Raw genomic sequence first — 23,187 nt, forward strand, 5'->3', positions numbered from 1 at the left:
TGCTAATGATATTTGGTTTGCACACAGCAATAGCTTATTGAACACCTGTTTTCCAGCCGTCTGCCCAAGGCGTATAAATCAATATGAAGTTCCTCTGCTTTTTTCACGGGTTTAGTGTTGCCTTCATGCCCTCCGGGTAGTAATCATTCAGAACTCCTGACTCCTCTACCATCCAGCCATCCATCCATCCCTCCATTGCAAGCTGCACGCATCATCCCTCCTCACCATGTGTGTGCTTGACGTCAGAAACTTAGGAGGGGCTCCTCCGTGAAGCTGGTTGCTGTTTGTGGTGCTGAAGCAACGCCTGTATTGTGTTATACTTAGCGAATCTTGCCCGTTTTCCCCGTTTTTTCCTCCCAACATGCTGCAATAACATCCACCTCCGAGCAGCCCGAGTCCGACGGTAAACATGCTGTTTTAGCGAAGGTGTGCGATGGATTAGTGTTTAGTCAGGAGCGGTATGGATTCACGGTGGTGTCCCATCCTCTTCGCTGCATTGGCTGTCAGCCTTTGCTCCTCACCTGCCCTCGCCGACAGAAAATTTGGTAAGCAGTTGCACTTTGATTATTAGTTTGTTTTGATTTTTATTTACCTGCCTTTTCTTCTTCGTGCCTGTAAGTGGCTCACAGACTCTGTCCGTGGTGCTAAATCCTCCAGACTGTCTCGCTTTGGCTGGATCTCAGTTATAAACATACTCTCTTTGCAAAAGTTCAGAAAATGCGCGTTTAGACCAATATGTTTGCAAATCGCCATTTTCATGCAACCGCTAAGAGTCAGCTTTGCGCTCTTCTGTAGCAGATTGGATGAAAAATGAAGATCCAAGAGGAAAAGTTACGTAATCTCCCAGGCCTAATGGACAAAATGTTTCCTGTGAGACTTTTTTTTTTTCTCACTTGAGCCACATGAGCAGTCTTATTCAGCTGAACTGCTTAACATTTCTTATGGCCTCAATAGAGAATTACTCACACATACTTTAAGGGAGCATTCAATTTTAAATCCAGTTAAATATTTAATCATATCCTATGCTTCCTCTGGAAGAGGTCGTGGCCCTGTTTAATATTTATACTTGGCTGAGTTGTATTTTCACTACCCTTGATTTGTTCTTCCAGCCCTGCCTCAGACACTGCTGTGTTGTGGGGGAAAAAAGTGTCAGAAATGTCCAAAGCAATATAGTTTGGACTATTTTGAACATTTAAGAAAATTCACTTGACAGTTTTTCTGCTGCACTGACTGAAAGAAAAATCTCCTCACTTCTGACTGTAAATTTTACACCTCGAATCACACCTACTGGTCTAGTGTCAGCAGCCAGAACATATGACAGCATAAACTTTATGATGAGCAAGAGGCAAATATAGGTTTCCGGCTGGCACTCATGTCCTGTGCTGATTCATACAGACACCCAGCTGCATCATATACTTTATATTTAGAACACAAGAGTGTCCCTTTCTTTTTTTTTCTTATATCCTTCTTTCATCCTTATTTTTTAAATACACACATACATGTGTTTATGTCTTTACTCTTGTAGGTTGTTAGGTAAACAAACATACAGTAATATAGAAAGTCGGAAAGCTGCAATTCTTTATGGGGTTCTCATCCCTGCAAGTTGGCTAATTTATGCTTTAAAGGTACTTGTGTATGAGTCAGTGCTTACTCCCCATGCGTACTCTTCTCATTACGTTCTCAGACTGTGTATTTCTGTGTCTAAAAGATGAAGGTTTCAATTGTCAGAGTGTAGCTGAGAGTTAGTTATTATTTTTAATGAGCCCCGCTGCGGATTATGACATTGGAAAGCTTTGAATTAAAGTGTGCTGGTGTGATAAGCCGCATGTATGAACAATGCATACAATAATAAACACAGTGGATATATTTATTGCTTGCGTGAGAGAGGGACAGATCGAGTGGGCTGTGCGTGGGCGTGACTTTATGTCTGAGTGCACATGAAAGCCAGACACGGGAAAATAAATCTGCAGCTTAATGCTCTAATTGTGTAGTTAATCACTGTAACATTTAAAGGGGACATGTTGTGATTAAAGTCACTTTTTTACATGCTTGAGACCATATATTTGCTGTCTGAAGTGGCTATTGTGTCAAGAACTGTGACTTTTTTGGGGCCCTATATCAGTATGATATAGGGCCATGTAAGCTTGCAGGGTACTTTTAAGTCACACATCGAGCTGAGTCTCCAGCCTCTCCATCTTTCTTTTCCAAACCTTTGCTTTGGTTTTTTTTTTTATGGTAAATTTTCTGTAGCAGTTAGTTAACTAGAAATAAATGAAAATATCATGCTCCACTAGCACTTTGTCTAGAGTTATTTATGGAGAAATCTGACTTGTGATTCCAAACTTTAATTGGCTATTTAATGCAGCACCAACAGGGAAAGGTGGAACCAACTGTTACAAAAACAAACTGCAAGCAAAATGTAAAATTATCATGAAGCAGAGAACTTTGTGTTCATGAAGATGAAATCTGTGCCGTTTTGTGCCATCAGTGCCTCTTTCAAAGTGATATATTTCAGTGGGATGTGAAATTTGTGGGTCTTCATCTCCTCTCTCCTTCATCCTTCTGCTTCTGACCCAGAAATTACTCACAGTTGCTTGTTAAATATGAAGCAATACTTGGATCTGTAACTATTTGAAGAAAGGCTGGGATGCTGCATTCCTCTACATTTTTTTCCCGCGTCCAGTAGCATAAAAGAAAACAACCAAAAATGTTTTATGAATCAATATTTTAATCACTCAGTTAAATTTTTGTCACTATTTTACATTATTCAGAAAAACTGTAATTAGTTACTGTAATAATGTTTGTGTTCTAAAAAGTGACATTTTTGCAAAACACCCATATTAAACAGCTAATAATTCAGAGACAACATTCATCATGATCTTGCTCATTATATATTGAATACAAGATTTAAATTACGTAAAATTATTCCATTCTGGTCATTTTTTAAATTTACATTTACAGGGACCTTTTAGGTTTTATAGCTGTTATGCTACAGATCAATGTTAATGCCTGTAATGTTCTAAGGGTTCAAACTTATTCAGATGATATACAGTTATTTCACCTTGAGAAAATGACTTCAGGACTGCTTCCTTTAGGAGCTCACTCTGGTCCAAAGAACAGGAGAGGTCATGGCGAGGTTAATGCGTTAAGTTCCCGCTGGGGTGACTCACTAACCAGCCTTAAGCCTGGTGGTCTGAAGTGAATAAAAGCAGACTTGTAAATTAACCAAAGACAGGGGGATTTGACAAATGTAGGAGTATTCCTTATGTATTATGACACAAAGTATACCATCGAATAGAAAGCAAGTGGACTTCTTTTTTGTCTCTTTCAAGAGACAAAAAAAAATCCATGACCTGGATGACTGAGAATCTACATCAAAGCATGTTAATCTTATTACTAAAGATATCTATAAAATATATATAAATATTGACAACTACTCCTAAATACTTTATTAAAAGAGTGCAGGAAGGTCAATAACTTTTCTTTGAACTAAGTTGGAAAAAAAAAAAGCTTAATTTAAATAATGAATTTATTGTCTGCTGAGTAGTGTTCAGCCAATGGAAAATTTGCAGAAATGAATCTTGGCGCACCTCATCACTCCAGTGCTTTTCTCTGTGTACTGCTATCAGGATCGTTGTTAAAATTCTGTTCAGCATCTCTATTCTCTTTGCTGCGGTTTGGCAGTGCTCTGAATCCCAATACCGCCTACTGAAAGTCCCCCCGCTTGTTAAATAGACAGACAACCGTTCTCCACCTGCAAGGTCGCATGTCATTAACAAGAAACGCGTATTAAAGTTAAACAGAGAAATATTCATCTAATGAAATATGTGTGATGGGAATTTTTTTTCATTTGATTTGTCGGTCTAACTATTACCAATGTATTACTGCACAAACAAATGTAGCAGGAACATGACTATGAGACTGAAGAGAGTTTAACACTGAAACTGAGGTCTTTGCTTCATATTGATTACACTGACCACCGCAGCCTTTAAGGGATTCTGCTTCAGCCCACTTAAACCCAGTTTATAGAAACAACTCTCCTTTACACACACGTTCTGTAGACAAGAAGAATGTACTGATGGTAGCGATACACAAGATGGCTTCTTATCTCCAGTATGTACAGATATTGTGCTTTGAGGTTGTATTGCTGGGTCTTTTCATCACAGCTGACTATCAGCATCCATCTCCTAATATACCCAGACAAGTTAGATTTGATTCATTGGCTTCTAAGCTCTATCTATTTGGCCATGGGCCTTAGTCATGCCATAGACATCAAGACTAAATTATGATATCAGATATCTTATAGTAGTTCTAAATCATCTGAGGGGATTAAAATATGCAGTGTTGTGATGGTAGATATTATATGATATAGCAGATTATGAATATTTTCAAATAAGTCCTGCCTCACTGAAAGTTGTGTGTTTTAATTAAATATAAATATTTGTTCTGAATATTATTTATGAAGTAAAATATGTGGGAAACTCATGTTTGCTAGTAGATAGAAATATAACAGATCACTATAACTTGGAAAAACTACAACCTGGAAATTATTACAAGTACCATATTCAGTGTTATCAAGCTTTTTTTTTTAAGCTCTAAGCACAAAATGTTAGTAATTTTAAGGCAAATATCATTAGGTTTGCAGGTTTATGGATTAGAAAATACATGTTTATGTGTACAGATTTCTTTCTCATCATATTTGAGCTTTTTTAACATAATTTTCTAGGTGTATGGTTGTGATTTACAGTCACAACTAGCTGGGTGAGGACCATAGACTGTAAAAGATGGACGGAGCCTATTTCACCCATAGGTTTCTGAAGAGCAAAATTGAAGCTCGTTGGGCGTTCCCACCGTCGCCATCTTCGTAGCGTCACGCGTGTCGTTAGTCTGCAAAAATGGGCAAAGAGGTCAAGCTGAGTGGGGGAGTGTGAAGATGGGGGTGGACGATTGACAACCATCAAACTCCGAGCTGCCTGTAGCTAAACGCTAACCGAGCTAACCCCAAGCTAACGGAGGTAGGCGCGCTGTTAGCCGGGCAAAAACCGCAGTTGTGCTGCATTCTCCCTTCTTTAGGCGTATATTGGATAACTGTCAATCAAAAGGACACACCCCTAATTATGCAGAATTTCAAGATTAAATAACATCCAAAAAGATGAGTTAGAAAAAAATTCACCCCCCTCACAGTTGTCATGAAGGTAAACTTTACCTATTAATTCTAAAATTGATTTTTGTACCAGGCTTTAAACATGTTTATTTCTGCTGTAAAGTTGGCCTTTTTAACATGGGAGTCTATGGGGATTTGCTCTGTTTTGGAGCCAGCCCCTAGCGGATGAGGGGTGAACTGCTATTTTTTTGCACTTCGGCATAGGCTTCTCATTTTACAGGCGGAAGTTGCCGCTTGGTGAGGACTTTAATTATTTAAAGTCTACACTTAGAGCTTGGACCACAGAAGGTTTCTTACCTGGAGATGAAATTCTGAGTCCTGGTTTTAGTTTGTTCTTTTTCTTCTGCACAAAGAAAAAAAAATAGCTTTCTTTTAATATTTGCTTTAGGAGTTGTAGTTATCGCTTGTTTTTTTTCTTGTCTTTATTAGTTACATGTATTGATCTGAGTGTGGTTTTAGTTAGTTTGTTAACAATCGAAATGCACCATGGATGGATGAATAGACTGCAGACAGCTGTCTTTAATATGAATGATATGTTTCTTTTTATATCAGTGTCTGAGTATCCTGCCTCAGTATTGTACTGATAAATTGTGATGAATATAATGTTACCCAGATTTAGGGAAATCGTTATTTCTTGGCAAAATTGTCTGACGTGCTATACTTTGAGGTTGCAAAAATTAGGTAAGCGTGAAAACTGTTACCACAGTTCCTAAAGTTAGTCATTCTTTTTTCTTCTTCCCTTGTCTACTTCATCAAAGTTCACAAACTTCTGTAAGTACAGCCTTCTTTTATAAATGAGCAACTTGTGTGGAGAAAAGGGCCTTTGAGTGTTTTTTAATCCAGTGGCTAATCTGTCACAGTGGTTAATCTTTCTATCTGCATTTTGCAAATCTTCTATTTGCATTTAATTATTGCATTTTTTTTAACTAGCTTTTTTCTGTCTTTAAAAAAAAATCCCTTTATGTCTTTATCTTTCTCTGGCACATTCTCCAATATGTCACAGTAATGTTAGCATAGAAAAGCTCCCACAATTAAATGCAAAAGAGCAGTCTAATGTAACTTCTTCTTTGGTGTTTTACAGCAGTTTAATGCAGCTTTATTTTTCTGGTGATGCCAGAAAATCACCAGTTAATGACGGTAAACTATTTATTCTAGATGGCTGCAGAACCTCATTTCATCTCTGTGTTGATGCAGATTGTTTCATGTCTGCAGAGTGATGCATCTTGGGATCGAGACATTTCCACACCTGTAGTAAGCAGGATTGGCTGTCAGTTGACAACAACTTTATTTACTAGCATCTATGAAGTCTTTATTAAGTGTTAATAGGATTTTAAAGCATTTAAACAGACTGAAAAAATTGTTTTAAGGAGTGAGGGTATTGAGGAAATACCCAACCTGATTGTAAGAAGAAGTTGGAATAATGCTACCAGATTTAGCAGCTATCATAATTTTAAATGGTGCATAAAGCTGGCCAGCTTTTCTAATGAGACTTTATATGACTGTACTCTTAACACTAATATAAGCAGTTCATTTCTCATATCAGAGAAGATTTAATAATGAAAATTCCTTTTATAAAGCACTGTCCCTGACCTAAACATAATTAAAGCAAAACCTGATCCAAGGATAAGCTCTAATAGGACTGCCAAACTAATATAACCATCTCTCACACTCTCAGTAAAGGTCACAGTGCATTTTTCTCTTCTCTTGGGATGTCTGAGTCATCCTGACTGATATAGAAGAGGGTCAGTTTGATGCAGCTGACACTGAGTTCAGACTTTATTGACATGTTGGATGAAGAGCCCCTCTAGAATTTACCAAAGCTTTGAGTTAGTAATGACCTATTGGATGAGACTTTATTGTGCAGCTCATCCTCTCTTTGTGTGCATGGCAGTGCAGGATGGGTAAATAAGCATTGGGTGATTTTTGCAAAGCCTGTTTGTCTAAATTAAAAATCAGCTGCAGCAGCTGCAACATTCAATATGAGAGTAACTAATCAACATTAAGATTTTCTGCTATCGTCTGTTGTTTGATGTAATATGTGCATATACATTTTTACTAACAAAAAGCAAAAAGTGGTATAAATAATCTTATCATGGCTGAACTGAACCAACATGCAGCTAAAGTCTTGTTTTTAGCGGATCAGGAAGACATGAATCATAGCTTAATAAGCTATTCAGGTGTGGCTGCTTCTCAGATTGGAAGGAAAAATTGGATTTATGAGTTTTATGTTATTTTAGTTTATTTCAAAGATGCATTCTTGAAAGTGTAAACGCTGATTCTCAGACAAAAAACAAACAACACAAAGCAGGCTGTGTATTAGTGACTTGGGATGCTGCCGTGGTTGCTGTAATAATAGGCAATGTTTGCCATTTCTCTGATTCAACAGATGCTCATAGGAGTGTGTTGGGAACAAAGGAGCAAACTGTTTCTGTGTATTTCCTGATGAACATAATTGCATCTTGAGAGGGAGTGAGCCATAATTGTGTCAAATAGACACGCGAAGGCAATCCATCTTGTTAGGCTTATTCCTGCTTTGGTTCAAGGTTAACCTAGAAGATGTTCTGGGTCAAGGAGAAGGATTGTCACTAGAGAGACAAGGGAGAGTGAAATTTTAAGGGGGAGACTGTTTTTAACTCCAATTAGTTCACAGTCATTCAACTAAAACACAGAATAACATTCAGTCTACTGTTTGGCTTAGAAACACTAGGAAATTTGGAAAAACACCACAAAGCAGGGCTGGGCGATATGAACCAAATCTTATATCTCGATATTTTTTTTTAACCCAAATCACGATATACGATATATATCTCGATATATATATATATTTTTTTTGGTCACGTAACCAAAGAGACAGTTCTAATTTACAGCCTTCGGTGCTAAATACACTTTTATTAAGGATTGGCAGGCAGCACATGTGCATTAAAACAGTTGACTGAAATTAAAGTAGCTTTATATTAAATTAAATGCTCCTAAAACAAAATGAATGAAAAGTACTTTTCAATGGCATAACAAAAAAACAGCTGTGCAAAATGCAAATGAAAATATTATTTTAATTCAAATTAAGCTATCTCAATATAAACGATATTCCCGCCTTCTATTTTGCGTCTGATAAAGTTTCTATATATTTGAAAATCTCAACCCTACCACAAAGATCTATATCTTATTAGTTATATACAGGATTTCCTGGTTCATAGAGGACTTACACCACAGCCCGCATGACCCAAAGGTTCTGCAGCTAACATCCAAGCTAACATCTGCTGAGAGTAGCCTATGAAATATTAGGCAGATGGTTTTAATGTTGTGGCTGATTATTATATATATTTCAAAAGATTTTTTTTTTTATTTCTTGAAGACATGTCAGGTGTAAAAATATGACTCACATGTGTTTTTTGTTTTTTTGTTGTTCTTTTTGATTGAACACGTAGAACAGTGCTCCTTTCTCACCTCTGCACACGCCTGAGTTTCACTGCCTCGTGACACAGAACATGTGAATTGATCCCTGGCTTTTAGGAGGAGGATGCATCAGCTCTCTCTCACATTTTCACAATCGTTTTGACGCTCAGATTAGGTGTTGTTGGTAAATGGGTCAGTCTGAAGGTCACCCCTGTGTTGGCAGAGCCAAGATTTATAATGAGTGCAATAACAGAGTAATGAGGATTCAGAAAGCTGCAGGTTGAGCAAAACAATTAATCAATACTATCTCAGCTGTAATTAAAGCAGTAATGTGCCTGTTTTGTCGTTTGGAGATGCTGATTAATACTCCACATCATTTTTCAGTGCAGCAAGGAAAGAAAATTACTTCTAGAGGGAACCAAGGCTGAGAAAAGATAATGGGAGAGACATTTTTGTCATTTTGTGACTAATTTACATCACTAATGTTTGATGCGTTGCATATTATTGACATGCTTCTGCTAGATTTGGCTAAGCCCGATCAAAATGGGTTTGGATTGCTCCTTTTTATGCCACACCAATGAAACTGATAGCACTGATGGACCCTATACCTTATTGTGACATTAAAAGCAAAAATTGCAATAACTTGTTTATAAGGTTGTCACATAAACAATCTAATGAACTGTGGAGGGACATAAACCTCAAACCCACAAAAGCCACATTTGTCAATATTTTGGATTAACAGCTTTCTGGAGTTTAATGGTAGCCTGCTTTTTTCAGCTTATTCATGCACTCTCTCTCCTCATTTAATATTTGTCTATGCAAAAATGGCAGCTATTTTGGTTAAAAAACAAAAACAAAACAAACAAACACAAGCAAATTAAAAAAAAAATATATATACAAACAAAAAAGAGAAATACTTCATGCAGAGAGCTTACATTCATCCACTTGCCTTAAAAACAAGCTAAAATTACTTCTAATGTTGAGTATGCATGTTAACGGCCAGTATGATATACCAGGGGGGTGTTTTACTTATTTTCTGCTGTCCAAAGGACAGCTTAAACTTAAATAACATAGATAACATAGATAGATTAATAACAAAGAATAAAGATTTTAATAACTTTGGAAGGTCTGATTCTGAGAATACCCCCAGATGATTCTCAGAGCAGTTTCAGGTGGTGTTTACAATATGATAATGTCAGTTCCTTCTCCTGTAAGTTTGCAACTAATACTATCACATCACATTTATTTTGTAGGTCTTTTCCTAAGTTTGTTAGCTCAAGGGATGTGTTTCTTAATATGGGTTATTTTCAATTTTACTCGTATTGAAACCAAAACATCCTTTTTTTCATTATGTTGAAACCTGAAGTACATCAAATATAAATAATACGTTTTTGTAAACTGCCAGTTTGAGTTTATTTGCATCCCCATCGAATACAGCTATATAAGACTCTCATCTCCCAGTGATTAGTACAGGTCTGGTCAGCCAGATGCATATATGAAGAATTTCATGCAAAAGTGGAAACTAAGATTTGCAGCCAAAGGTACTTCATCCCACAGGTGGTACAGCTAAGCAATATCATCTGGAGCAATGAGATTACCAGGAGAATGACTTGAGCCTAGCAAAAATCTAATTTCACCTCCATTTGCATGTCCATTGAATTCACATCTGCAGTAAAGTGGAGCTCAAACATGGAGCTGTGATGACCTGCAATTTATTTGAAGTTCAACTGGCACTCACAGGAGCTAAACCTTTATCCGCATCTGAAGGAGTTGAGATTTCCCTCTGGGGAAGGTTGTGTTGGTTCACTTTGAGCTCCTCAGAGCTTGAGAAAGAGGATGCATAGTTGTTTGACTTTCTCTGGTTCTGCACTTCAACAATCACACCTCAGATGAGGGGAGAAAATCATGTCTGAATCACTCAACACGGGTCAGGGAAAAGGTCAAGCCGGCTTATTTCTGGGTCCTCTGTTGCCGCAGTAATGCTGCCATCTTTAATTTATGGCCATTGTCTGAGCTGTCGCCTGGAGCTGGCATCTGAGTGTGAGTGACCTGCCTGACTAGGAATTCTGGAAGAATTGCATTTGTTTATACTCCTCCAGATGTCAGGTGGTCTCACATCAGGTCTACTCTTCAAAGTGACCTCAAATTCTTTCTTTTGCCTAATGATTAATCATCTTGATTTCATTTTGATTTATTCTCTGATGCATTACTTTTGTCCTACAGGACAGTTCTACTTTTTGGAAAGACCTTATTGTTGTTGTACCAGAAGTTAAAATGACCTTCATTATTGTTTCCCTTTTTCCAAAATTGCTTGGATGATGTGTAAAATCTTTTTTAAAAAAACTGTTGTTAACTGTTGTAGACAAAATAAAATTTTTGTTTTTTTCTTTAGCATAACAAAAAGGAAATCTTTGTAGTTTTATTACAGTGTTTTTATTTATTTATTTAAACATGAATGTGATTATTTATGAATGTTATTATTTCCAGTCATTCTCACTACCAAAACTGATAAAAGGTGTAAGTGCAGTAAATGCCATTGCTCTACTTAAACAATAATCTCAACCTACCATGTCCTGCTTAGCTAAAAATTGCATGTGAATTGTTGGAAAATACTGAGCATGAAGACACGCTGAGCTCAGCTGCTCATGGTGACATGCAGCTTTTGACACAAACACCCCCACTGGAGCAAAAAAGCTTGGAGCCTTTTTTTTAATTTTAGCAGAAGAGAGCCTTAATGACACAAGCTGTTTAAATCTGCGGACATGGTGCCAAGCTTACGCTAGTTTGCTTGCAGGTGATGTTCTCTGCTGTCCCTGCTCCAGCCATGCTCTCTTTTCAATTCACTTGCACTTTTATTGCAGTTGTCACCTGCTGCAATGTTCTAAAATGGCTTTTTTGGCTGGCAGCATGTGTGTGATTAGAAATGAGTCGGGTGTCCTTGGTGGCAGGTTATATTTATAATAAAAAATACATTTGTGGTTCCAGTGATTGAATGAAATATGTGTTTAAATGCAGCAGGCTCTGGGAGTGTCCTCACTGCCAGACTCATAGCATCCTCCTTGGCCCCTCAAATATCACAGATGGTATCTCGGTACTGGCCAACCACCTGTGAGGGAAACTGGAATAGACTTCTTGTTCAGCTTTGGGTTCTGCTTCATTGGAACATATTTAATGTTTCAGGCAAGGTCAGCCAATCACAGCCAGATCATTCAGCACTAAATCCACTCTGTAATGAGTGGATTGATAAAAACAGCAGGAGATTAACTAATATGCTATATATGCTTATATCATTTTATTATAATGAGAAATTCTTAGTTACTCATGTGTAATTTTTGTTTTAAAATTGCCTTTAATGAGCTTTTCCCTCCTGTCCAGTTCCATGCCCCTGAAGGGAAATATCCGTGCTGCTATATCCCTGACATGCTGTGAGATTTTAGTTGAAGTTTAACAGTTTTCAAATTTGTTTGTCTCTGTTTCCGTGTGTTGCTTCCTTAATTTTAACAGTAGTGCAGTTATTACCTTGATAGTGATTAGTTGTAATAAAACAAATAGAGGAGCATGGCAAAGTGTTTTTCTGAAAAAAGACAAATGTCACAGGTAACTGATAACTGATCCACGCTCTGCATACATTTCTGTAAAACCTCCATCTTTTTGTTATACACTGTGGCAGCCACAGCAAGATGTGCAATTCTGTCTAGCTCCTATTTTACCATCTCCTGAGAATACAGGCAAGTAACTGTCAGTGAATCCTGTTAAAAAAACTGTGAACTGACTCACTGCATCCACTAACCTGATCTTTCTGGATTTCCTTGCATACTGTATTTGTAAATTGGGTCACACAGCATGTATTTCTGAAGAGGAAGCTCCTGCACCGTTAGAGCACCTGCCGTTAGTTCTCATCTAGCATTGCTGCTTATGATTATCATCATCAATTAATTTGACAGTTACTTACTCAACAATCACTTAAATGGGTTATTGTGTGGTAAAGTCTGAAAAAACAGCCTTGAAAATGTGATCGCTTTTGCATAAGGGGAGAACTGATCATTTAGCTAACAGGCTGATAATTATAATTCCAAAGATGTTTAATTTATAGAGAAGAGGAAGACAAGAGGAAAACAGTAATTTATTTTAACAAAACTGGAATCAGTGAATTGATAGTTTCTATTAGATAAATGACCAAAATGAGTGGAAACAATTCATGTTAATTAATCGAGAAGAATTAATTACTAATCACTGATAAACAAATCAGCAAACCTTCTGCCTGTTGAAGGCTAGTTAACAACATACCTAGTTTTCTATGTTAAAATGTTTGAAATTTAGATAGCTGCATGAGAAAATTAACCCAATGGTTTTTGAGAACATATTCTGCTTTTTTTCTAGGTAGAAAACTTTATTTTGCTGACGTTCAGGACCTCTTTTCATTTGGGGTTCAGTAAGTAGTAGTTAACTTAAAGGTCCCATATTATACACTTTATTCCCAATCTGAGACCATTCATTAATATCTAAATGAAATATTTCCGCCATGGTATGGACAAATCGACCCTCAGTTTGAGTGCAGCGGCTTCTCTTCACCTCCCTCTTTTTAGCAGCTTCAGAAATGTGCCGTTTATGGTGGGCGGAACCCTGGTGGAGCAGCTCAGCTGTTGGCTCCGCCCATCGCATCGCCCGTCATGAGGTGATTGACAGGTTAATATATTTTCAAGCTATCAGACTAATAAGGCCGAAACGATAAAATAACTGCCAGCTCTTACCTCTCCAGCTGTGTCACGGACAGTTGGTATTGAACCTGGCTTCAGCTTCAAACGGTTGGCGAAGCCTGCTTTCCATGCCCCCATGTTGTGGAAACAGTCCTCTTTGAAATGCTGGCCACAGACATGCAAAACCTTTGGAAGTTTTCCGGGTACATTTCCTCCAAAAATAAAATTAATCCACTCAGTCCTCGTGGGTTCAGTGGATGGAAGTAAAAAAACGTTTTCGTGTTCATTTATGCAGCCACAAACAGAACAGTGCTTCTGTCGCTTAGCCATGTCCGCTAACGAGGGTTGCCGAAGAGGGAAAAACACTGGGCGCTAGGTGATTTTTAGAGGGCGGGCTTTGAGAGCCGGTAGACGGGTCCATCGCTCTGTGGGGAGTGGTTATTGTCCCTTATGACGTCATAACGTACACGCTTTCAAACAAGCTCATTTCAGCGCTTACTTCCCTAGAGGTGGAGCAAGGGGGAGAGAGAGCGCCTGAAAGAGTTTCACACTTACGGGTCTCCTACACATGCGGGGGGACCAGTATGACTGTTCCAAAACCATTAAAAAGTGAATTTTGCATAATATGGGACCTTTAATATTAATCTGGAGCACTGGAAGCCATTGGGGTATCTAGATGACCATTTCTTCTTGATCCCTGAAAGAAAAGGGGCACCTGCCCTTCAATAAAAAAGGAAAACAGAGCTAACAGGATAAAATGGAACTAGGCCTTAGTTTTTAGATTCTGACTACTGGTATATATTTATATTAATTTGAAAGTATCACTGTATCCAGTTCTGAATACTTAACAGTTTTACTGGAACTCTGTATGTTTACATACCAGATTAAAATATAAATATTCTATTAAATATGATACTTATCAAATATCAAGTAAAGGGCTATTTGAAATAATCTGGGTTGGTCCTTAAATGCAGCTAAAACTGCACCTACTGGGCTTAACCAACAGTATGTTTTGTATTGATGATCTAGCACTACTTCTATGTAGCAGTTCTCAGGATGCTTCATTGACATGCAGCCTGGCCATCTTTAATTTATTTATTTCTTCAATTTTACCAGCGTTCTTTCTTTGTCTTTTTTTCCCTCCAGGCTTGGGGTAATCAGCAACATCCACAGTGATTGCATTATAATTAAAAGCCACCATTTTAATCATCTCTGGCATAGTGTTACAGAAAAGGGCTTGACAGTTACCAATCCTATGTCCCTGCCTATCACATGCACATGCTCACACACACACGTACACATGGATAATTTCTGACTAACTATGCTTGGCTGGATGCGTCATTAGTTGAAAGTCGTAATTAATATTGAGAGCTGACAAGGCCTCCCAGAGAATCCATTGAATTAAGCAGGGAAGTGATGAGGAGGTAAAGTTGAATGGACTGACACTAATTGCAGAGCGCTGAGATACACGGTCAAGAGGGACTGCATGAGTTCTCCAGCTCTCAATGAGTGCTTCACATAAGTTTGGTCTATGTTTTTGCACTCAACTACTTCCACCAAACATAAACACTAAAAATTTACACCTGGCACTATCAGGTAATATTCAGCATATGGTTGAAAAATAGCCAAATTCTCTGATTTTCTTAAATTCTTTAGAGTTAAATTAATGAATTGACCCATCTGGTTCAAACCACAAAGCTATTAAGTTAGATGGCTTTTTCTACTTTCTGGTTCAAGGTAATTTGAAATACTAATCCTGCAATGCATACCTCTACTCCTGAATTGTGTTGGGGTAACTACCTCATGTAGAGAAACAGTAGTCTGCTTAATCGTGGGATTAATTCAATTTCTTCCATTACAGCTGCCATTTTTTGCCTGGAAATAAATAGATAAAAACAGCAAGAGTTGGTCAAAACCAAAACATTTCAGGCTGCACATGTCAAACAACGAGCTTTAAGATTCAAGACGTGAATGATGGTAAAGTTTTAATGTTTACTTTGAAAAATATTCTTTGCTTCCCAAGTCTCCTGTTAGTAAGATTATATAACACATAATTTGTCTATTAAAATTATGAGTGCATGGTGTATGGCTGGTACAAGAAGTTCAGAAACAATTTATGATCTTGGTTTTTGAGCAGTAAGTGGCATCTCTTCAGTTCAGGACATTCTGTTTTTCTGTTCCAGGGAGCTGGATGACCTTACAGCTTTGTGATGATGTCTCACTTTGCATCATTACATGGCCATTTTACTGACATATTGAAGCCATTACCTTAGAAAGCCATAATTTCATGAAATGCACCCTCCCCTCCTAAACAAAATGGCTTTTCATTGTGTCTGTATAATCAGGTTCCCATGCAGATTAGCTTTTAAGAGTACAGGACAGACTAATGATGCTTAACTTGAGCAAAGTTTGATGCCAGAAAACTTCCACTTTTGTCCACAACTGTCCTGATTATGTGTCCTTTCTGAGTCAATCGATTAACAGGCTTGCTGCACCTATCTCTTCTCATTATTAAAGAAGTCTTACAGAGGCTTCTCCTCCTACTCAGCTTGTTCTTCATTCACGGTCACAAGCTCCTCATTGCTGTCCGTCAAGGCCACCGGGCCAAGAGGGTGCATCCAATTCCGACACTCCTTCTGATTAGCCGGGGGAAGGGAAATAGCAAAGATAAAAGACTTGAAGAAAGAGGGGCTGAGGCTCGGCCTAGTTGTTTGCATTTTCTCTCTTTGTGCCAACACTGTAAACGACACAATCTCGGTAATGTGAGAACTCACTGAGCAAACCTAGATCTTATGTTCTCTAAAGGTACCTTAGCTGAAAATCTGAGTCATTATATGAGACCATTTTGGCCCTCAGTATGTGATCACATTCAACCTACAAGACACCTTTTTTTCTTAACACCTTTTTTTCCCCTCTTTTTCCTGGAAATGTGTAAATGCAGAGTCCCCTGTGCTGATCAACGAGTAGAACAATGAGTTCTGTTCGCTGCAACTCCCTTGAGTGTGATTTGAAGTCAGGGAACAGCTACTCATAATGCTCCTGCCATCTGTTCATTTATTACTCTAGAACACCCATTCTTAGTCCGAATCTTAAAATTCATTAATATTCATACAACACTCATATATGGAAACATAGCCCATGGAGTCGGAGTAGTGTCATAGAAAGGATAGGAGAAGTCACACTAATTGATGATTGATGTCTCTGCCATTAGCAGCGAGGCTCACAGCCATACTTAATGTACTACTAACTCTGTACTTTTATGGACCGGTGACATATTTAGAAACTATGACATTTGACTAATTTTGCACAGTATTTTCTAACATTTTACAGCCAGGTTGACTTTACTTTTATATGCTGTGTTTTAATTGTCTGTCCTTTTTGTTTCTTTGACCTCAAGGTTGTCTCTTTGAAGACGAGCTCTGCGCACCTTACGAGTTCTGCGTCAATGGTAAGCCTTCATTATAGATTTATGCCACTTGTTTCTCCCCATGTTGTCCTTAGACTTATAAAAATGTATTAATTTGTGCAACATTAAGGTCCTAATTGGCCTCCTAAATGGCAAACAGCCTCAGTTATGCAATTTCATATATTTGAGGCACAAAATAAGAGTATAGTTCAGACATGAAGGCAGACCATAGGAACTAGCGGATACTATGCTCCTTTGTGTCTTGAAAAGCTAAGGGGTTTCAGGAAAGTCTTACCACCCATCTGTTTCACTTCTGCCAGTTTACTCGTGTTCACTTTTACCTCACAAGTAATTAAGGAGAGGTGCAAGACTGTGGAAGCAGGTCTATATTTTTAATTGATTTTCAAACCTTGGTTTATTACAAATTGCTGATGAGTATTTATGGCAAAGGAGACTTGATAAAATAAAAAAAGAAAAAAAGTCGGCATAGCAGAATAAAGAAGTAACTTTTAATTAATTCACTCTTTTTTACTCTTTAGCCCTCAAGAGTTTGCCTTTGGTTCTAAGGTAATAACATTTTGTTGCACCACCCCAGGTTGCCAAGTTAACAGGCTAACTGCTGCAAGAGTAAAATTTTTGTTCAATTTGAATTGCCTGATTTCAGCCACGTTGTCATTAATTTCAACATCTCAAAAAGGATCCCTCTAAATTTATGCCTAAAATACGTAAGAAATTGGAAGGAAACTTATTGTCTATCTATAATTGTTGAATTTGAAAAGAAGCAGAAGATGGGTGTTTTAAATGAGTTTTCTAAGTAAGAAAACCCATCAACTCGTCCATATTTTGAATAAATATTTCAAAGCTATTTTGCATCGGTATGCTAACAGTTTTATAACAGCAATAATATTGCACTCTCTTTTGTGTTAGACAAAAAGAAACTCTGCACACTGAACTTTTTGAGTCACTATTATGTGAGTTTCAGCAAAAAGCTTTTTGGCTTGTTATTTTGTCAGTGATCTGCAGATATGAAATTTTAGATTTTAGACATTCAAAGGTTTTAAAAAATGTCAAATTTAACAACCTAAAGCTTGCAGATAAAGTCCTTTGCTATTTTATGTGTCATGGGATTTAAATATAGTAGAAGGTGTACTGAAGGCTTGCTAAGAGCACCATGCTTATTTCAGCTCCTCAATTTAGACTGAGTCCTATTGCAAAAGCATTCAAATAGATGAAAACCAGGCTGAAATAGTAGAAGCACATATCTCTCAGATTAATATTAGCAGGATGTTTTCTTCTTCATAAGATAAGATTTCCCCACACCACAAATTATCACAATCATGTCTACAACCCACCTTGTCACCGAAGATTGATGTGTCTGTCTCAGTAGTTACCATGACAACCTGTCAGCTGATGAATGGAGGGGAAATGTCAGGCTTTTTCTTTTCATGGATTTCAGATGAGTCATTCAGCAGGCTGTAATTTTAAAGTAAATTGATAGTGCATTGATATCAAGGATCGTCTTCATGACAAGCCATTGAAAAAGGTTAATGTATTCTTCTAAAGCAGAAGGTTTCAACACCGCAGGAGTGGTTCTAAAGCGGCACGTGTATAGAAAGGCTCTACATCTGGATGTATGTTTTTGTCCTTGCAGGCATGCTGATTAAATGCTCCCTTTATGCTCCTTCAGCAGATTTATCTGACAATATTTTTTACAAACAATATGAAGCTGTAGAATTGCTTGAAGAATAATATGTGATATAGTCTAATATGCAGGAGACGAGAGAAACACTGAAAAACACAGAGTACATATATCTAGTCTATTAATATGTTAATAACACAAGACTTGAAGTGGCATTATTGGTTTATGACTCTGATGTGCTTTTGGTTGTATAACTCTGTGATTGCATGCACTATGTGACTTTTTATGAATTCATAATATTTCATACTTTAAATATTATTCTGCATAAATATAACAATACAGCTGATCTCTGTAGACAATTTGACTAATGCTATCTGATTATTGGCACTGGGAAAACACTGTTGGTGGTCTTTTACAAAGAGAAATCATAATGCTCATACTTTAATAAAATATCCATGTATTAACAGGGTTATCTGGTTTTGAGGTAAAATTTTCCTTTATAAAAATTATTCCACTGTCATATCAATAATGCAGTCAGATAGTTCAAAATCATCCCTTTTCTTTCAACCAGTTCATTTAATTGATCAATATTTGCAGCTTGGAAGTTCAATGACTGAAATGAAGCAAATATTTATAAATGTGCTGAACAAAGAGATGGCAAGCATACTCAAAAAAAGAAAGAACATCGCTCTAATGGATTGAAAATGAAAAAGTACAGATAATTTGACATTTTGTAAGGAAAGAGATGGGTCATAACAAATAATTAATTTTTGTAAGAGACCCCACTAAGCACTGGACATGATTTCAACGTTGCATCTAGTTGTAGTTCCTATTTAGTCCTGAGCATCTTGGCCAAATTTAGATCACTTTTAGCCCAAGCAGTTTAGTCCTTATACTTATACCTTATTTTATTTCGTTTATAATACACAGACAACTGTACATATAGTATGTAAGATGCAAAGAAGAAATCTGTATCATATGCACTTATAAATAAATAATACAGTCTGCATTCTGATAACAAGAGGCCTCTGGGACATCAGAAAGAGGGGAGTTAAGTAAAAAAATTAAAAGAAATTTTAAGAATATGGCACAATTTAGGAATTACAGCCTCAGCAATTTTACAGTTTGTTAGAATCAGTTATGATACAGATTTGTGATGCCTCCTGCAGCTACAGTAAACTGCTAAGAACTATCTTCACCAACTTTTAGTATGTGAATATATGTGTAAAAACTTCATGTTAAAAACAGGTGATCACTTCTTTAATTTTGAGTTAACAGAGAGACGATATTAGATAATAAGATTTTGTTACAACCATGGTTAAAAAGTGGTCAACAGAAAGACAGTGCAGCATTAAATGAAGCTATGCATGCTGTGTGTTGACACCAAAATGTCTTGGATATTGTGAAAGCAGCAGCAGAATACATTAATAGAAAAAAATTATAATGGTAGCAGAATGTAGCCGACAAATTCTTGTCTTGACAACTTGGGCACTTGGAAATATACTGGTACACACTCCAGACCACTTAGTGGCAGTAATGCATCAATTTGTTTTTGCCAACTGCCAAAAAATATAAAGAAGTAGAAAAATTTATTAATTATTACGTCTTCCTCACATCTGTGATGTTATGAGTATAGTAAGTTACATAGTTATAGTAAGTTATAGTACGTATATATATATATATATATATGTGTGTGTGTGTGTGTGTATATACACACATACGCACATTCATATATGTATATTATATGTATATATATGTATATGTATATACTGAGCTAAGGCTAGACATCGGCTAATCCTTAACCTTTATATTACTTTGTCTCCATTTTGTAGTAGACGTTTATGTTCCATTTAGAAGGATTTTAGACATGTTTTTCACACACAAAAGAAATGCTCAGTAGGGTACGTTTAGTTGTCCTCGGGGGGTGGACAGAGGAGGCAGTGTGTAGTGTCTGGATTTGCAACATATTGAAGAAGTAAATTTGGAGACATCCTGTCTTATTTCCATATTAACCTAGTTTCAGAGAAACCAGGGAAGGCGAAGGCAGAGCAGAACTGAAATATCAAACAACTTTAATTACCTGCATCAGTATAGAGGGAGTCTAATACAGAGGAACTGCTGACAATTCAACAGGAAAATAACCACGATGTGGATACTCATACCAAGCTATGATATAAGTCTTAACTGTTTTATTAATTTTATTATTATTATTTTTTTTTATTACTTTAAACAAGAATTGACATAACATAATACCCCCCACCTACTAATGGCAGCTATACAGTACACAAGAAAACAGAAAAAAAGCCAATGGCAAACAACAAAACAAACAAAGAAACAAAAACACATTGTTTCGACATCAAACATAAAAAGCAAAGTCCATATTCCATTACATGCACCAGCATAATAAGGAAGTGGTGTAATAGAGGTAGGCACATAGTACAACTTACATAGAGGGCAGCTGATAAATATTATGTATAAATGCTGTGACTATGAAGGAGGTTTGGCCTTACTCCAGAAAGTACTCATTTCCCTTTTTATAAGTAAGACCCCAAAATCTTTTGTTAAATAAGTTATGAAGGGGGACCAGATTTTCAGAAATAAAGCAGCATTTGCTTTTGTGATTGTCATCACTTTTTAATGTGGGAGAATATTAAAAATCCACAATGTGATAGTTAGAAGGCTCTCTAATTCACTTAAGTAGAATACACTTTCAGGCAATTAAGAGGAGCAGCTCAAGAAGTATGTCATTTGATGCAAGAAGCTGTGGTTCCTTAGAGGGAAAACCAATAAGAAAAAGACCCAAGAAGAAAAGCACAGCAGTGTAGACACAACCATCTTAACTGTTTAAAATTTGTTGCTTCTTCCACATCGTTTTTGCTACACTCAAACTGAAGTGCTAATTCGAGGTCCTATTGTTGTTAAATTAAATAAAAAAGACTAATACTGTATTTTAATCCTTCATAATATGAAAGTAATGAGATATTATTCAGTTAACTCAGAATCCCATATGCCTACTCTATGTCTACACTTTGTCACTTTCCACTGGGCTCATGAGCGGCAGCCACAGCACAGACAGATGATGAGTGGGAGTAACTAGGTCTGCCACTTTCACTCTCCCCTAGATCCCTGAAGGAGTAACCTGGTTTATTCTGGGCTGGGCCAACCATTTTACTTCTCACACAGGCTGTTGCCATGCAGGGTGGCTGAGGGCAGAGAAGGTTTTAAAGAAGGGGCTGTATGACAAACCATTAATAACAAGAGCAAATATTCATTGTAGAAAACTGCAATCCATCCATCCATCCATCCATCCATCCATCCATCCATCCATCCATCCATCCATCCATCCATTTTGTAGCCGCCTATCCGGGGTTGGTTTGCAAGGGTAGTTGCCTAAGCAGGGAAGCTTAGACTCCCTTTCCTCAGCCTCACTCACCAGCTCGTCCAGGGGGATCCTAAGGCGTTCCCAGACCAGCCGAGAAATGTAGTCCGTCCAGCATGTCCTGGGTCTTCCTCGGGGTCTACGCCTGTTGGCAAGTGCCCGGAACACCTCACCAGGGAGGTGTCCAGGAGGCATCCTGAGCAGATGCCCGAGCCAACTTATCTGGCTCCTCTCAGGTTCCCCCAACTCTGCTTCCTAATTGGAAGATGTGTGACTTCGAGGTCAACAGCCCCACATCCCCACTACAATTCCACGAATAAAATAATTTAAGACTTAAAATGCTGCATCATTAATAGAACAACTTTGACATGAGGAAGTGTAACATCTTTATATGGGCATAAAAGTCCCATATAGGTCACATGAGGTCCAATAGATTAAAAGAAGAATAGTTTTACAAGAAATATCTTCTGTATAAAGGTATATTTTAGATCATAAGGCTTCTGGCGTCTGTATTTCACTTGATATGCTATTAGCATGCTGTGTGTCATTTTTGATGTAGGTGGAATACGTTTTAGGAGTTCCTCCAAAAGAATATGTGATCACCTGGAAAGGGATTTTAATTTGATGCTACTCTCCAGAGTGTGTAGCTTACTGGTTTGATAAGCTAAGCTAAAGTACAGCGGATAAGTGGTACATGGTTCCCTCAGGGTGCTAGTTGGCTCCTATTAAACACTTAAACAAGAGTGTTGTATTGATTCGTGGTTATCTTGCCTCCACTAGATCCAATATTGTCTGAAGCGTCTGCACTGTATTTTAAATTTAAACGATCTAGGTGATGCTTCTATCGATCAGAAACTAGTAACCCATGCAAAATGCTAATTATAAACAGTCTGTCATGACTTTGGCTGAACAGGCAAATTCACAATTAGTCAAACATGAAATGTGAAGTAAAGAAACTGTCAAGCATGAATTGAAACTTAAGGAAACAGATATGTTATAAAAAATGTATTATCAAGTTCATTTACGCTGCAGCTAAATTCAGTAGGTAGCATGTTTTGATGTTACTGTGAGCCTGGGTTATCCTCTAATATAGTGCATGCATAAATATAATTATCATTTCAAAGCCACAACTGTCACATTAAAAAGGCCAGAATAATCAGCAAACACTCCATTAATCATATCCTGATCACTTTAGCTTTTGTTCCTGCACCTTTCTTCATTAGCAGACTACATCTGGCCGGTCTCGGCGCATTGGCTTGAGCCCATTCATTTTCATGACATGAGTTGCACAGTTAATACACCTGTTCCAATACGTCTTAATTTGTCTCCTGGGTCTGTCTGCCTCTCTTCTGACATACTGTCTTTTAGAACGCTTTGCTGACTGTCAGCTTTAGTGCTGGCTCCTGTTATCCCAGAGCATTAGCTTTCACAGTTTAAATAGCTTTAGCAGCAGCCGGGGGTCGTTCTGTCTGTCACAGTGGGAGGAGAGACAGTGTCTGGATTTAGAGC

The 23,187-nt window shown here is 37.5% G+C and overlaps 1 protein-coding gene across 1 annotated transcript in view; it reads left to right on the top strand.

The window, feature by feature from the left end:
• The first annotated feature begins 244 nt into the window (after positions 1–244).
• Positions 245–23,187, top strand: part of ptprn2 (protein tyrosine phosphatase receptor type N2) — a 139,727-nt gene continuing 116,784 nt past the window's right edge. Inside the window, exons 1-2 of the mRNA XM_041967530.1 lie at positions 245–545; positions 16,652–16,702. Of these exons, the coding sequence (XP_041823464.1) occupies positions 461–545; positions 16,652–16,702 (136 nt within the window). The 5' untranslated portion in view covers positions 245–460. The remainder of the gene's footprint in view (positions 546–16,651; positions 16,703–23,187) is intronic.

Source organism: Melanotaenia boesemani, chromosome 18 (genome assembly GCF_017639745.1).
Source record: "Melanotaenia boesemani isolate fMelBoe1 chromosome 18, fMelBoe1.pri, whole genome shotgun sequence".
In the NCBI taxonomy this organism is placed as follows: Eukaryota; Metazoa; Chordata; class Actinopteri; order Atheriniformes; family Melanotaeniidae; genus Melanotaenia; species Melanotaenia boesemani.